Source organism: Nematolebias whitei, chromosome 14, assembly GCF_014905685.2.
Source record: "Nematolebias whitei isolate Nwh7 chromosome 14, NemWhi1, whole genome shotgun sequence".
NCBI lineage: Eukaryota > Metazoa > Chordata > Actinopteri > Cyprinodontiformes > Rivulidae > Nematolebias > Nematolebias whitei.
The window spans coordinates 40,464,036-40,480,747 of NC_056511.1; the positions used below are offsets into that span (position 1 = coordinate 40,464,036).

Here is a 16,712-nt window from a genome sequence, read left to right on the forward strand (position 1 = left end):
TATAGTGTATAGTATGTATAGTAGTAATGTATAGTGTATAGTATGTAGTAGTAATGTATAGTGTATAGTATGTAGTAGTAATGTATAGTGTATAGTATGTAGTAGTAACGTATAGTGTATAGTATGTATAGCAGTAATGTATAGTGTATAGTATGTATAGTAGTAATGTATAGTGTATAGTATATAGTAGTAACGTATAGTGTATATTATGTATTAGTAATGTATAGTGTATAGTATGTAGTAGTAACGTATAGTGTATAGTATGTATAGCAGTAATGTATAGTGTATAGTATGTAGTAGTAATGTATAGTGTATAGTATGTAGTAGTAACGTATAGTGTATAGTATGTAGTAGTAACGTATAGTGTATAATATGTATTAGTAATGTATAGTGTATAGTATGTAGTAGTAACGTATAGTGTATAGTATGTATTAGTAATGTATAGTATGCTAATAAGTTAGATTTATGAATCAAGCAAAATCGGACTTGTATCACAGATTTACAAAAATCTGGCATTAAAAACCTGATTTTAGGCTCAGATTTTTGTACAGCTTGTAAAATGATAATATTTGCATGTACATATACACATCTCAGAGCATGTACGAGTACTTGCAGTAGTTTACTCTGCTGTGCGGGCAAACATGTCTGCTAAACAAAACCTAAGCTCAGTGGTTTACAGTGCAGCAACAACACAAGCCCTGAAGGCATTCAGCTAAAACGGCTGTTTCCGTTTGTTGTTGCTGATGAAAATATCACACGTTTACACATAAAGTGAATACGTCTTGGAAGCGTATAAATATTTTTTTTAATCCTATTTTTGGAGACTTTATCTTCATTCCCATCGTTTTATTAGTTTTCTCCCAGAGTGTGTTGTTTTCCTTGAAGTATTTTTTTCTCAACATTATGTCACTTATCTTTAAATAAATGACCTTATAGTCCATAGAAAGACAGTTTTTTTTTACTGGATTAATGACACAGACTCTCTGCTCTGCTGTCCACATAGTACTTTTACTCACCCTTTACTACAGTTGGACTGATTCAGCACTCGACTAGGTGAAATCTTTTTTGGCCTTTCTCTCATTTCTTGTGAAATTCTGCTGCTGGCCTGCTTAAGTTGGCCTTGCGACACAGCATTGTATGGATAACGTTTCCCAACGTGGTCAGATTGCTCCACTGTGTTAGAATAACAGAAAACATTCGCCTGCTTTTGCCTAATTCACGGGTGTCCAAAGTGCGGCCTGAGGGCCATTTGCAGCCCTTGGAGTGTTTGTGTGGCCCACAGCTGCAGTTTTAAGAATGGTATCATTTAGGCCTGCAAGCTCAAGTGGTCAATGCAGACTTTTTGCAAACTCGTTGGTAATTCGTTTTTTATATAACGTTTAGGTTTAACAGCAAAACTGATGAAAAAGAATCTTCTCAAAATGAGCAATATTCAGCAAAATACAAACATTTGGCTATAATATTTTTATTTTCACTTCATAGCACCAAACACCTTTACAGATTTCTACCAGACAGGAGACTTTTGGATAATGATTCATAAAACTTGGCTAAATAATGCAGTTGATAAAATAATCAAGAGGGAAATTCTACATTTTTAAATAGGTATGCACAATGTTATCGGCATATCGGTATCGACCGATATCAGCGATAAAGGTAAATATCGGCCATTCCATCAAAATAGCTCACCGATATAAAAGGCTTCTGTTTCAAGTTATTTATTAATTTAAGAAACTGTCAAGTATATCTATTAATGCACTACTACTTGTGCACTTTTCACGTGTCGCTTGTGAACAGGCTGAGTTTAGATTTGTGAAAATGTACAAATTTGCACTGTTCAAGTGTTGTCATTGTGTTAGAGAGAATATGTCATGAGTAAATTTGACATTAAACATAATCCAAGTTAAAGTGTTGCATCATTTTCAGTCCCCTTTTTGTCATCTGCATTTGGTAGCAGGACAAACTGACAAAGACCGTGCAGAATAATGGAGTATTTTAATTCCACAGCAGCGAAAGATGTGTAGTCTCTGTAAGTAGGTCTGGGGAAAAAAAAAAAAAAAAACATCTGTATTGGTATCGGATATCAGCCAAATAAGTTTTAGCATATTAGCATATCCGATATCGGCCAAAAGTCAAATATTGCGCATCCCTATTTTAAAATGAATATAACGTGGTATCATCGACATACGAGTTGATCAACTTTATCAAACCTTCTATGAATCTGTTGTAGCGACTGACAGCTGGATGGTTTTTCAGAACTTCGTCCAAAAGGCTGATCGACCCCCTTTTTAAAAGGACACTTACTCACATTATGCTTTAGTTGGCGAGAACACACTAAAATGAACTTTCCAAACACAAGAAAACAACAAACACAGGCCCAACAAATCAAATCCTTTTTAATAAAATGTACAAGCTTAGTGTGTATGAGGCTTTTAATGTTTTGGATCTACAACAATGTCAAACTCTTTCTCCACCAAAGTTAGTCAGCTTTTGTCCTTTCTCCAAAATATTGTCCACGCTGAGAGTTAAATTCACATTTTTGTAGCCCACGAGTCCTTTTATCTGTTTTGGCCTACATGTGAAAAAGTTTGGACACCCCAGGCCTAATTCTTCTCGTCCATAACGTTACCCGTCCGACCCGCAGTCTGGAGCAGACGTACCAGCGCTCGGTGCTGGTGTGTATAGGGCACTCATGCGGTCGATTGTGTTTCAGTGCGTCAGCATCACGCTTTTAGATGGGTCATGTGTCAAATGAGCTGGGGAGACATATATAATCTGTATTTACTGCACAACAGCTTGCCAAACTATAAATACACCAAACAGTGCTAACATCCATATGGCTCAAAATAAGCACAGAGCGTCTCTATGAAGTCCCCTGGATTTGATGTCTGCCGCACATATTGAGGCAAATCTGCATGTGTTTGTTGATTATATAGTAAATTCACTTGAGTAGTGTCTGAGTTTAATCTCAGCCGGGTGGTATTTGTGTGTCGTTGCCATAAATGTGCTGAGGAGAAATGTGTTGCAACATAAAACGTATTTGCAACTTCGTTCTGCAATCTCTGCTTTAATATTTAAGCTTTTGGTGTTACAAACGGACTGTTTTGCAGCGTCTTGCTTTATGACCTTATGAGTGTTTTGAACAGTTTTATCAAAACTGCAAAAGGCCTTTCTTGTGCATTCATGAAAAGTTGCGCTCTTTGCCAGCAGCTGCACAAGTATCCATCGGCTCGTGCAGCTGCTGGTGTAACAGTTTAAAAAAATAAAATGGATTCAGCTGATCTAAAAATCATGTTTACGCTGCATGGCACGGTCAAGTAAATTCACTACTTCATCAGGTGATCACATGACCTGACGTCTTTGCTGTCGAAATGTTTAAAAGGTTCACTTTTTAATGAAGATTTGTGTGAGCGTGAAGGAGAATCTCCTTCCCCGTGCGCTGTGTGTGACACGCGGCTCTTAAAATGTCTTTAACCACTTATTCTTTTTGTTTTACGCTCTCTAAATAAAGACAGTACAGTCGGTTTAGTCTCTCTGGTGTCTAATAAATAAATAACTTCTGCTACGTTCAGGGTTTGTGCTGTTCTCTACGGCACATTACCAAAATCTTCACACCGTCTCGTAATAAATCAGCACAAAGTGTTTTCCCTGCTGGTTAATCTTCCAAGGACAGAAAGTCAGGAGACACTTTGTTTGATACGAAGGAGCTGCCGCTCTACGACTTTATCTCCGAGCATTACGTGCCTTGTTTGCTGTCGCCCGCCACACATGGCGACGCTGCGATCGAGTTTTTCACTGTGCACGTGTTTCCGTGAGTGTTTGGATGTCTGCAGCGTTAGTAGGATTTCTCAGAAAGATCTCTAAAGAAGCTTTCAGAGAGTAATCGTTAGACGTTCATCTACAACTGATTCATTTTTTGGGAGTTGACCTGTTCAACATGGCTGCCACAGCGAAGCGACCTGAAGAAAAAACGATTAAATCTCTGTCACTTTAACAGATATTGAGCTAACATTTGGTTAGTTAGTAGCTACAAGTCATTCCCAGTACAGACTTCAAATGGGGACATTATGGAACAAATATCACGTCACTATTGTTTCATGGTACAATCACGACTTGATCATATTTTTTACTTAAAATTTTAACCATTGAATATTTACTGCTTTTGAAAGTTAATGAACATTACAACCAATCTTATTTCTTTTATAAAAATCCCCCCACTACCCCCCAAAAAAAGAAAAAAGATGCTTTACACCAAATGCCTTTCCTGTCACGCACACACACACGCACACACACACGCACATCATCATTACCTTTATTAAAGTGCAAGGCAAAGCATAAGAATGATTTTAGCTGTGATTAATAAAGTGCGAGCATTAATTAAAAACACAGACAATATATATATATATATATATATATATATATATATATATATATATATATATATATATGAGAGAGTGAGCATATACGTATAGTGCAATTTTGTTTACTTATACTTGACGTATATGTATAAAAATCACAATATTTCTTAATTAGTACATAAAATACAATGTAAAACTATTTTATTTAGTGGCCTGATACCAGCCTCAAGTACTTGTACTTTTATTAAACACCCGAATACTTGAAACTGATTCCACTGCTATGTTGAGGACGTCATTTGCTCTTTCACATTACAAGTACCCGTAACCAAAGCGAAAAGAATAAAAGTGTCCGTTGTTAAGAGACATTTTAAAATAAACATGGATGATGTTAGGACAGCAGCTGTTTGCTGTGTTCTTAATGAAAGAATGTGTTTCTAAAGTCATTGTGTAATGTTAAAGTACAAACTCATTACCTACTCGGTAGGTATGCACGTTAATGGATTTTTGGCCGATATGCCAATATGTTAAAACTTATTTAACCGATACTAATACCAATATTTTGTTTCCTAGACCTACTTACAGAGACTACTTATCTTTCTCTGCTGTGGAATTAAAATACATTATTCTGCACGGTCTTTGTCAGTTTGTCCTGCTACCAAATGCAGATGCCAAAAAGGGGACTGAAAATGATGCAACACTTCAACTTGGATTATGTTTATTGTCAAATTTACTCATGACATCTTCTCTCTAACACAAGGACAACACTTGACCAGTGCAAATTTGTACATTTTTACAAAATCTAAACTCAACCTGTTCACAAGCGACACGTGAAAAGCGCATAAGCAGTAGTGCATTAACAGAAATACTTGACAGTTTCTTAAATTCAAAATGAACTTAGAAACCCAATACATGGTTACACAATCTAAAAACAGTTCCTTTTATATCGGTGAGTTGTTTTGACGGAATGGCTCATGTACGATATTTAACTTTATCGCTAATATCTGCCGATACGATACCGTGCGATAATATCGTGCAGAACTACTACTCGGTGTGCAGGTACCAAACTGAAGTACAGTACTTGTAATTTCAGGATAGTATCGGGACACCTCAAATTGTATTTTTAACTGTGTTTCTTTAACTCAACGATGATACGTTTTGTTCACAATTACTTTTATATTTTAAACAAAGGTTTTATTACTTTTTTATTTAGTAGAATATCTTGTTCCACGCATCCAACTAGTGTGTACTAAAACACTTCGTGTTTCTGCCGATGTGTTGTTACTCGGACGAGTTAGATGAAGTGATAAGCTAACATTTAATTTGACTGCTTCTTATGTCGTCACGTATTTTCTTGCGTTAGCAGAGCGTACTGAACGGTTGTTTTTAAATTTGAATCAGCCGTTCTTCTGCTCTAAACGTTGTGTTTAGTGTTGAATGTTGTATTTTCTGGATGCCTGCAGGCTGCTCAGGACTCTCAGTAAGATGCTGCCCTTGTCACATCCCGCTGGAGGCCGGAGGCTACAGGGGCCTGCAGCGGCCAAAATGGTCTTGTTCATTGCAAAGGGCAAATGTTACAAAAAATAAACATGTTAATAAATTCTGCCACATCTTGCATGTTACAGTATGATCATATAGCATTTTTTTTATTTATTTATGGTTTTTACTTAGCTACGTATTAGAGTCACCTGTGTCTGTTAGCAAAATATTTCACAGACAACTGGCAGACTTTAACTAAATATTTGAATGTTCTCCCTGGGCGTACATGTACAGCTGCTTAACATTTGGGGTCAGTCTAATTCAAGATGGACTTCTACAAAAAATAGTCATGACTCAACGAGTTGCACAGATATTAAGCTAACATCGGTGTGGTAGTAACTGAGACTCCTCCTAAAACATCCAAAACCAAAACATCCCTTGACAGCATAATTTCAGTTTAACACTCGGGCATGAAAGACGACCTGGTCGTTCCTTCAAGATATGCTAGGCCTTTAATGGTTGCAAAGCGACACGAGGGGGGTTGGAAACAACGTTCCCTTGTCAGTCCATGAACTTTGTCAGCATGATAACTTGAAAAATAAGTGAGTTAACATGGTTCATGTTGGCGTGTGGCTGCACCTAGGTGTAAAAAAAGATCACTGTCATGATCTTGGGTGCCACATCAAAATCCAAGATGGCCACCAACATTTATTCATGTTCCTTTTCCGCTATCATTCAGGGAAAATGCTTTCTAGTTTTTATATTGCTTAAAAGTGGGGTGACTGAAGATGATTCTATATTGGCCAAGGCCACCATTAGCCACCCTCTAGCTCCTCCATTGCACCTGGTGGTGGATAAAATTGGTCCTGCCACTCACCAGGATCTGTCTCTGCTCTGCCTCAGACAAAACAAAAGCACTACCTCAGTTCTTCTCCAGTGTAACTCCTACCCACTTCAAAAACATTAAGGTTTACTCACATTCCCTGTTCATTTCCAGTGCAGAAAAACACTCATGTCCAACACAACAAACACTCACTGTTTGAATCCCTCAAACTTTGGGTACTTGTTTGTTTATAGACAATTTTATTTTTCCCGTGCTTTTTTTTGCCAAAACTGAATCAACCAGTCGTTACTGGGATAACTCGTAACGGTTGGAAGCGTCCTCCGTGAGCTTCTGTTCAGGTTCGTGAAGATCTCTTAACGACCTGCGAGGCCTCGTGTTGGAGAGGCGGAACGTCCTCGACTCGTGTAGTAGCTGCAGAGAGGCAGTTGCTGCAGACTCTTGTGTCTAAATGAGAACTCTTGAACGTAGCATTATCTGCTTCGGGGGGTTAGAGGTGTTTTGGACTCGATCGCACAAGTGGTCAGATGTTTCTTTTTGGTCAAATGCTCATTAACAAAAGCAGAACCAGTTGCCAAATTTGAGTCCCCCCCCCCCCCTTAAAGCTTCTGTTCCATCACCAAAGCGACAGTTTTTAAAAAAAAATTAATTTTAATGGCCATGTGCCAACCGTAGCTGCTTGTTTTTCTCTCTTTCTGCTACTGGAGAAGCCTTCATTAAACGTAGGGCGACATTTTTTACTTATTTTTGTGTTTTTGTGGACTTTGATTTAAAAAATAATAATATTAGGTGTTGATTATCATCCCATCTGTATAAACACAATGAGTCTTCTGTGTCGCACGTGTTCATGCCAGAAAAGGACGAGGGTGAAACAAGCTGTCCTGTCAAAAAATAAAACCCTTCAACCGTCTTCGTATCGCCTCATGGTATTGCAGTGTTTATTATTTGCGTGCATGAGGAATTTATTTGAAAGCCGCACATCCTGTCACAATGAGTGCCTTTCTGCTGGACGGAATGCCTTCACACATTAATCTGCTTTTCTGTTTGAGACGTTTTATTGGCAGTGGAACTAATCGTGAACAGTCAGATTAAATTTAGGTTGATTTAAGAAGTTTGCACGTTTCCACTTGATGCACAGAAACGCTCGAACACAATACAGAGTGTTCACGTTATTTCGACTGAGCGGTGGTCGCGACATTTCTGCGCTTTAATTATTTCTTGGCGCTCAGAGCAAATGCAAGTGCTCATAAGGAAAAAGAAACGTAAAAGTTTGCGTGTTTTTAGCTTTAGCTGAGAAGAGCCAGTTCAAAGTTTAAGAAGCTGTTGCACGTTGTGATTAGGGAAAGAATATCTTTTTGTCCTCCGTTGCAGAACGAAGAGGGGGAATTGGAAATACTCTCCGTCTGTCTGTCCATCCATGCATGTTGTGAACGTTATAACTTGAAAATTAAATAAAGGACAGTCTTCCATTTTGGTGTGTGGGTACATCTAGGATAAAAAAACGTCTCCTTTTGAATATTGGGTTGCCACGTCAAAATCCAAGATGGCTGTCAACATATATGTATATATGGTAATCGTGTGAGCTGGATAATTTGAAAAGAAAGCAACAGAATGACTTCCATTTTGTTTTACAGCTGCATCTAAGCACAAGAAAGATCACTATCAAAAGTTGAGTTGCCAAGTAAAAATTCCACCGGCTTAATTTGTAAACCAATCGATGCTGGAACGCAAATAGCCGTGGAGGTCCTCCCCTAGAAATGTTTGAATAACGTAGATGTGATTACTGAGCTGTTAAACATCTACGTTTGCCTGCATTTGTAAATGCTCCAATTCTGTCAAGCCCACTTGAGGGTTCTGAGCCCGACACTATCCGTGCTCGTTGTGTGTCCGACTCCACATGTGAAACCTCCAAGGCAGGCGCCTCCTCCGTCTGGGCTCCTGACGGCCGGGTTAGTTCGGCGCTCACCTCCTTTTTAGGGGCGAAGATTTTTTTTCAAGGGTGGACACGGAAAATGCGACTTTAAGAGGCAACTCGTGTGCTCGTAAATGGCTGTTGTGTTAAAAACGAGTGTTTATGTAATTATTTTCAGATTACATATCCAGTATAGGTTTTATTTGTTCAAAGCAGTCATATTTGTTCATAACTTTATTATTAATACGCCTGAGAGTTACTGGAATGCACCCTGTCAAAATAAGAAAATTCACGGATCCTGTTCCAGCTCAAATTAAGCCCCGCCACTGCCATATATACATGTAAACTGACCACCCCTGTCATTTGGGGAAATTATGCTTTCTAGTTTTTATATTGCTTGAAAGTGTCATTCCCTCAAATGATTGGTGTAGCCCAAAGATTAATATGCTGGTCACCAACTCCACCATTGTATCTGGTGGTGGATAAAATGTCTCCCTCCACTCACCAGGATCCGTCACTCTGCTCTACCTTGGACAAGAAAAAAAACTACCTCTGTTCTCCGCAGTGTCACTTCTACCCACTTGAACATCTTGCACCAAAAACATTAAGGTTTACTTGCGTTCCCTGTTTAATTCCGGTACAGAAAAACACTCATCTCAAACGCGATAAACACACACTATTCATGTCCCTCAGCGATGGATGGGGGACATCGGCGTACCGCTTGTTTCAGTTTACTTTGAACTCGTTATAGTTGCTTTTAATGTACATTTAAACGATGGAATCTAATATTTCAGCCAAGAGATCCAAAAGAAAAAAAAAAAAGTTGTGCGAACGTCTTTGCTCTGCTTGTCAGAATCCTTCATGCGCTTGTTGATAGTTTCACTGTAAAGGCAAATCAATTAAATCTGATGTGTTTTCTGCATGTTTCACTGCAAAAATAGTAATAAAAAGAAAAACACGGAAAGGTCAAAAGAGGCAGGTGCTCTGAAGTGCTCCAATTTAATCATCAATCACAACTTTGTTGGCCGAAGATGAATAATTAAAACATATATATTGTGTGGATGGAAGGACACCGGGATGCAACATGCTGGTATTTAATTAGATTGCGTGTGCGTGTATCAGAGAAGTTGTAGATAACAATGTCTCGTGTGTGCATACTGTGGTGCGCGAGGATTAAAATGAACATAGTGTACTTTATCAAAACACACCCTCGCTTATCTCTTATCCAATCTGCACTTCATCTCTTGATTGTGGCAGAACATTTCCAAATGGCCTTGCTTCACATTTAGACTATGAGCTGAACGGCGTTAGACCGCGGCGGAGCGAAGCCTGATTTCTGGTTGTTTGCATGCTAATGCGTACGGGCTGAATAAACTGAAATCAATTATTAGAATGTGCGCAGGGACGGGGAGGCAGGGGAGCTTTCACACCAACTTCTTCCTAATAAGGTGCAACACAAAGCGCTCTTGATGGGCGCAAATCTGCATCAGATTCATCAAGATGTACGCACAAGCGTGGACCTGGGCTTTCCGTAAAGGCCCCCCACCCTTTGTCTCCAGATTTTACACGTAGCAGGGGCCTCGGATGTATGCTCCTATTTGCATATTCAACATGTACATTATTCACACGGGCTGATACTGCTCCTTTTTTATTATCGCGCCGCATGTGTCTCTTTCTCAACCCCATCCCCCATCCTCGCCATTTTAACCCCCAGCCACACACACACCCTGCACCCCACCCTCTTGATTAACTAATGTCCAATTCGGTGCAGCGTCTTTCAGGAGCTCGTCGCCCAACGCGGGCAGCTGATTAACCTGGAGTCTGGCTGGTGGAGCTGCAATCTTCGCCCTGTCTTAATTTCTCCTCTTTCTTTTCCTTTTTTTTTTTTTTTTTGTTTCCCCCTTCTCTCCTCCCCTCGCCTTCATCCTCCGCCCCTCCTCAGCCTTTGTTGTGGTGGCGGCAGCCGAGCATGCGTTGCGTTGGGGAGGTCTGAAGCATTGTGTCTGATTTCCAGCAGACAAACTGACCTCTGGGGATTTTATTGACAGTAAACTCCACAGAGGCAGACACAGAGCTGGGAGATGCAGCTAGAGAGGGAGGGGGAGGGGGGCAGGAGGCGTAGGGGTGAGTGAGGGTCGTTGGGGAAGGTTTTTTTATTGGGGGGGGGGGGGGGGCACCCCCTACCCAAAGGGGGGGCGGGGTGAGGGGAGGGGTGGGGGGAGGGGGTGGGTGGTGGGGGGGGGGGGGTGGGGGGGGGGGGGGGGGGGCACAGACTGATAAATAGAGGTGTGCAGCAAAACACAAGGAGAGTTGATTAAACAGGAAAAAATGTAGATAGATGCAGCATAAGAAATCAATACGGCGGGACGACGGTGGAGGTGGAGGTGGTGGTGGAGGTGGTGGTGGTGGTGGAGGTGGTGGGACATGTAGAATGAAGTTAGATTTTATCTTGATTTTTTTCTTTCCAGTATTAGCAAGTGAAAGAAAATGGCCGCTTCCTACAAGGATCTAATTAATTTTGAAGGATCATCAGCCCCTTTAGTCCGAGGCAGGGTACAGGAGGGGGGGTGGGGGGTGGCAGCAGACCCCTGGGCTGATTAGAATTCACTGCAGGTAGGCGCTGGCTGCTGCTCACCCACTGTGTCACGGCTAAAATGGAATCAGTGTTGTGAGTGGCAGACTGGGCAGCGGCAGCCCGCTTCCCTCGGCCTGCTCCTTTGTTGCCAGCGTTCACCTCACTTTACCCTCAGGCAGGTGCATTTACATGTCTGCGGAGGAGGAGGGGAGGGGGATCATAAAGGGGTTATATATATTTATATACACGTCTCAAAGTAGGCGTGCACAAAGGTAGAAGGAGATTAGCAGCAGCGGTTGGAAGGTAACCCCTGCAGGAAAATAAAAGGTCAAGTATTTGGGGCTGTAATGAATACAAGCATGTACGTAGAGCAAGATCACACAGGAAGCTGTAAAATATGGCATTTTGCTGGCTTTTATTGTGGTAAAAATCAGTTTTAAATGAGTGAACTAATCACAGTGAGGTCTGGTTGGTTAATGATCACCAGTCCTGACTGGGTGATTGTGATTCTTGTTAAAACAAGAGGAGAATAGTTTGTGCTTCAGTGGAATTTCACACTGAAATAACTGTTTTTCTTCCAGCCGTGGTGCGTGCTCATGTGCTGTGTCACACACGTCGGCGTCAAGTCATCGCCCCGTGCTGCTAAACGTGTCGTCACTTGCCCTTATCTAATGATCAAATACGTTCGGTGACAGGAAGATTTCACGAAACGCACGTTATGGGGAGATTAGCGTTCCTCCGAATGTTGCTTATGACCCGAAGAGAAGCAACGTGAACGCAACTTATCAGTTGGAACGCTTTAATTCGGCTTTTCTCTCAAGTCTTGTGCTTCGCTGCACTAAAGAAAATAAAGTCATCATCTCAGGGGCACATCTATTGTTTAACGTGTTTCTGTTACCTTGGCACAGAAAATCAAGAGAGGAACATAAAAGAGAATTTCATTTATTTATTTCACCAACTGTGTGGATAAAAAAGATGTTTTTTTTTTTTTTTCAGTGTTTCAAACTGGTTAAATGCATTTAACCTTTTTTTAGTTTTTTTTTTGTGTTTTTTTTTTTTTTTTAAAGGACTAAAAAAAAAAAAAAAGAGTAATTTGTGTCAACACTAATGTGCAGGTCTGGTCCAATCCAAAGCCCGTTCTGGTTCCGCCGCAGCAAAGTGAAGTTTGTGGCATTTTCCAGAAAGCACTTGATGTTGTAGCGAAAATGTTTTTGACGCATCCCCACCTAAAAAAATATTAAGTGTCAGGTCAAACTTTGAATCACACATTACGTTGAATTATGATTTCCAGCTTCTCCTTAATGTGAACAGTGTCTGAAAATGGCATTTTACGTTGAGTCGGTGCGTTTTTTTCTCCCCCGGTTTGCCCAAATATAAGTAAAGCCATGAAAACGTGTGTTTTACATCATTTTTGTTGCCAGATTGGGGGTTTTCAAACATTTACATGCTAATGTGTTTGTGGAGCAGAAGAGCGATTGTGCCGTCCTTTCTTAGCGTCACCAAATCAGCACATCACATGCTTCATGCTGTTGAATGCCTTTCTTGTGATTTCCACTGAATACCTCGTGTGTTCAATATCGGGACTCGTCTCTCTTATTTCGGTACCGGGCGTCGCTCCGTTTAACGTCCCGATTTGTGGGTTTGAGAACGATAAATTCGCAAGTTTGAGCGTCTCCTGCACGTGTTTCATTGTGGATTTCGTTTTCCACGAGAAGGGTGGGGTTTTGTTGTCCAGCAGCTCAGAGAACTGTTGAGGAAAAAAGAAAAAAAAAAAAACGCAGCACTCTTGAACAGTAAATTTGTTTTTTGTTTTTTAAACCCTGATTTGTAAATTTGCAGTCATGTGATTCCAGGAGCGTCCATTCGCCTCGCTGTAAAAACTCTTCACACATCTGTTGCAGCACGTCTGTGGCAGATATTCTTGTTACTGTGGCTCCGGGTTCATTAAGGGAGTGGCAATATCGACAGGCAGTGTGTGGCATTAAGATTTTTGTCTTTGTCTTTTCTCTCTCTTCTTCTTCTCCACCCCCCCCCCCACCCCCCCCCAAACACTGGAAGCAGAGCAACACATGATTTGGGCAGAGAGGGCTGACAGCCTCGCCTAGCACCAGGCCTCAGATCAGACCATCTCCACCAGCAGATTAACGCTTGACCCACACTCCATCACCAGCCGTCACAAGCATTTCCACAAAAAGACAAGAAAAGAAACAAACGTCATCTAACTGTGAGTACTGGGCAGATTCTTTTTCATGTTTTCTCTCTGGAGTTAAAATCTAAGAAGTCAGATTTGAACCCGTTATCTGGTGTTGATGCTTTTTTTTTTTTTTTTTTAAATATGTAATTTCAGCTAAATTCTGTTTTTACTGAACGAACCAGTTTGTCACTTTTAAACCTGATTTTATATGTTTAGGTTGATTTCTCCTCCGAATACAATTGTGTTTTATTGTTCTTCTCATTATTGTGTTTTTAAACCAAAAATGGCAGCTGTTGTGTCGACAAAATATTTTAAATTATTATAAATTCTGTTTTGTTTTTACATGCCTATTTACATTTATATATATATATATATGTATATAATTTTTTTTAAAGAGCACCCTCATTTATTTAGTCTTTTCAAAAGAATTGCTTGACGTCAAAGTCAACAACCTAAAAAACAAAAATAGTTGAAAAGATTTGCGCAGGAACCGAATTAATTTTACAGTAACTCTTCATGTTTTGCACTTTCTCTCATTTGGATGACTTTTAATTTTTTTAAACCACTAACTGAATTAAAAAAACAAAACAAAAGAGCAGCTCCTTCAGTCATCCCTGATCAGCCAGGTCACATTTAGTGTAAAGACAATCAGGAAGCGCCATGACAGGAACACATGGCCGACAAAGGAGGCCTGCTGTCCTCTGAGCTCCGAGCGCCCCCTGGCGGCTGCGCGAGGAACTTCAGAGACGCCGAGCGAAAGAAACTTGGAGGGTTCGCATGAGAACCATTTTAATCCAATTTTACCAGAACAAAATGGAAGATTTTAACAGCCGTTCCATTAAAAACTCTGGTTCCCTTTAAGGTTTTCATCAGCACTGAGGAATAAATGCTCATATTTTTTATTATTGTTTAAATAGCCCTTTAATTAAATGCATTGTGCCCGTTTATAATAATTCTGCACGTCACAGAAGAAAACTTTATTTATTACACATCCACTCGCAGTAATAGTATTTAATGATTCATAACTAAAACGATTTGCAAACAACCAAAAAAAGCTTCATGATATTTGTAATAATAATGATAATAATAAACGTATTAAAACAGTAAATAGAGACATTGTAGGTGTGTGTTTACCACAGTTGAGCAGAGCAGTGAATGTGCGTGTTGCAGGTTTTCAGTCAGGTGTGTTGCTCCTCTGCAGGTGACATCAGTTGCAAGGGGATGACCGAGCGCATTCATAACATCAACCTCCACAACTTCAGCAATTCTGTACTTGAGACCCTCAATGAGCAGCGCAACCGCGGGCACTTCTGTGATGTGACTGTTCGGATCCATGGAAGCATGCTGCGAGCTCACCGGTGTGTGCTGGCCGCTGGAAGCCCCTTCTTTCAGGACAAGCTGCTCTTGGGCTACAGCGACATCGAGATCCCCTCCGTGGTCTCAGTGCAATCCATCCAGAAGCTGATTGACTTTATGTACAGTGGAATCCTGCGAGTGTCCCAGTCAGAAGCTCTGCAGATCCTCACTGCTGCCAGCATCCTGCAGATCAAGACCGTCATCGATGAGTGCACGCGCATCGTGTCCCAGAATGTGGGTCTGGCAGGCCCTGGGGGGTTCCCTGTTATACCAGGAGACTCTGGCCAGGAAACGCCCCGCGGTACGCCAGAGTCTGGCACCTCCGGGCCCAGCAGCGATGCAGAGTCAGGTTATATGCAAGTAACATCTCAGCAAAGTGTAGATCGGGCGTACACGTCACTCTACTCCTACTCTAGCCTGTCCCTGCAGAACGGCACCCGCGAGCGCCCCCTTTTTATTAACCCTTTGTCTGCAAATTATGACGCGAGCACCCAGAAGAACCAGCAGTCTCAAGATCCGCCCTGGATAAACCGCATCCAGGAAAGATCGCAGCAGGTCGATCGCTTCATGTCCACCGCAGAGTCCACCCACTGCCGCAAGCAACCCCGACCGGTACGCATACAGACAGGAGGGATGCACATCAAGGAGGAGGCTGAAGACGAGTACACCTGCTATGACGACATGGGGGACTGCCAAGACGACACCGACCACAACGAGGGGGTAGAGGGCGAGTCCAAGGTTGAAAGTTTTGACTCAGGGGTGAGCTCCTCCATCAGCACGGAGCCGGACGCCATGGAGCAGCAGTCGTACCTGATGAGCTTCGGCCGAGACGGGGGCGGGCAGCAAGGTGACGGAGCTCCAGTGCAGATAAAGGTCAACGACTCGTCCCCGGAGCAGATGCAAAAGACGGAGGACGGGGACACGTCCCACGGCACTAGTGACAGTAGCATGATGCAGTCCCTGCCAAACTCAGTCAAACTCAGTCCCATGTCGCAGTACATGCGCCAGATAGAATCACACACCAGCAACCTGAGGATGCCGCTCACCGTGACCAGCAACTCCCAAGTGATGGGCACCGTTGGAAGCACCTTCCTGCCCACACTCTTCCCCACGCAGCCGGCTAGGGACCACAAGCCTTTCCTTTACCTTCCTGGCCAGCAGCAACCCCAGTTTGTGGCGGTGCCGCCCCCTGCAATGCCATCATTCCAAAACCCCATGTCGGTACAGCAGGTGCAAGCTCAGCAACAGCAGGCTGCAGGAGGGATCGGCCCCGGGGAGAAGAAGCCCTACGAATGCACTCTCTGCAGTAAAACCTTTACTGCGAAACAGAACTACGTCAAACACATGTTTGTCCACACCGGTAAGTCAAGACGAGACTCTCACGTCTACGAGTTGGATCAGTAAAATAACTTGGTAGCAGCTGGAGCTTGTGAGAATGTTCTTAGACTGTTCTTCACAGGATGTTAAAGTGGAGCATGTAGGATGAAAAGGCACCCAGAAGCACGAGCTGAATGAAACTCCAGTTCTGTGTAGGAGTGAGAAAAACCTTCTAAACTCAGGAAAAGAAAGTTTTTAATGGGCAAAATATTATTCACGTTATCTAAAGTAATCTGAATAAATATATGGGTTTGTGGAACAGTCAGTGTTTAGGGTTGTAGTTTGGGTTTTTTTTAAGCGGAGAAAAAAATTCAAATGAAGCGTTTTAATTTACATTTACTTCTAGTTGTGTGAATGTTTCTAAATCTTTCTCACGTCCACGTCTCTTCGGTGCATTTTTCATCACATATTCTGCTATTTTTGTTCTGTGTCAACAATTCGTGTCTCAAAACGTTCAGCTCATTCAGGACATTTGTGCAAGTTTTACTTTTTGAAACATTCAGCTTTGCTGGCCACATCCTTCACACCCTTTGAGCTGTTTAAAATCTTGAACGGATCATTTCAGCTTTTCTTCTGGTTCAGTATGTTTCTGCTCATTTCAGCTTTTCTTCTGGTTCAGCATGTTT

At 41.6% G+C, this 16,712-nt stretch overlaps 1 protein-coding gene across 1 annotated transcript in view; it reads left to right on the plus strand.

Moving 5' to 3' along the window:
- Positions 1-14,559: 14,559 nt before the first annotated feature.
- zbtb20 (zinc finger and BTB domain containing 20) overlaps positions 14,560-16,712 on the plus strand; it is a 7,748-nt gene continuing 5,595 nt past the window's right edge. Inside the window, exon 1 of the mRNA XM_037688122.1 lies at positions 14,560-16,069. Within this exon, the coding sequence (XP_037544050.1) occupies positions 14,575-16,069 (1,495 nt within the window). The 5' untranslated portion in view covers positions 14,560-14,574. The remainder of the gene's footprint in view (positions 16,070-16,712) is intronic.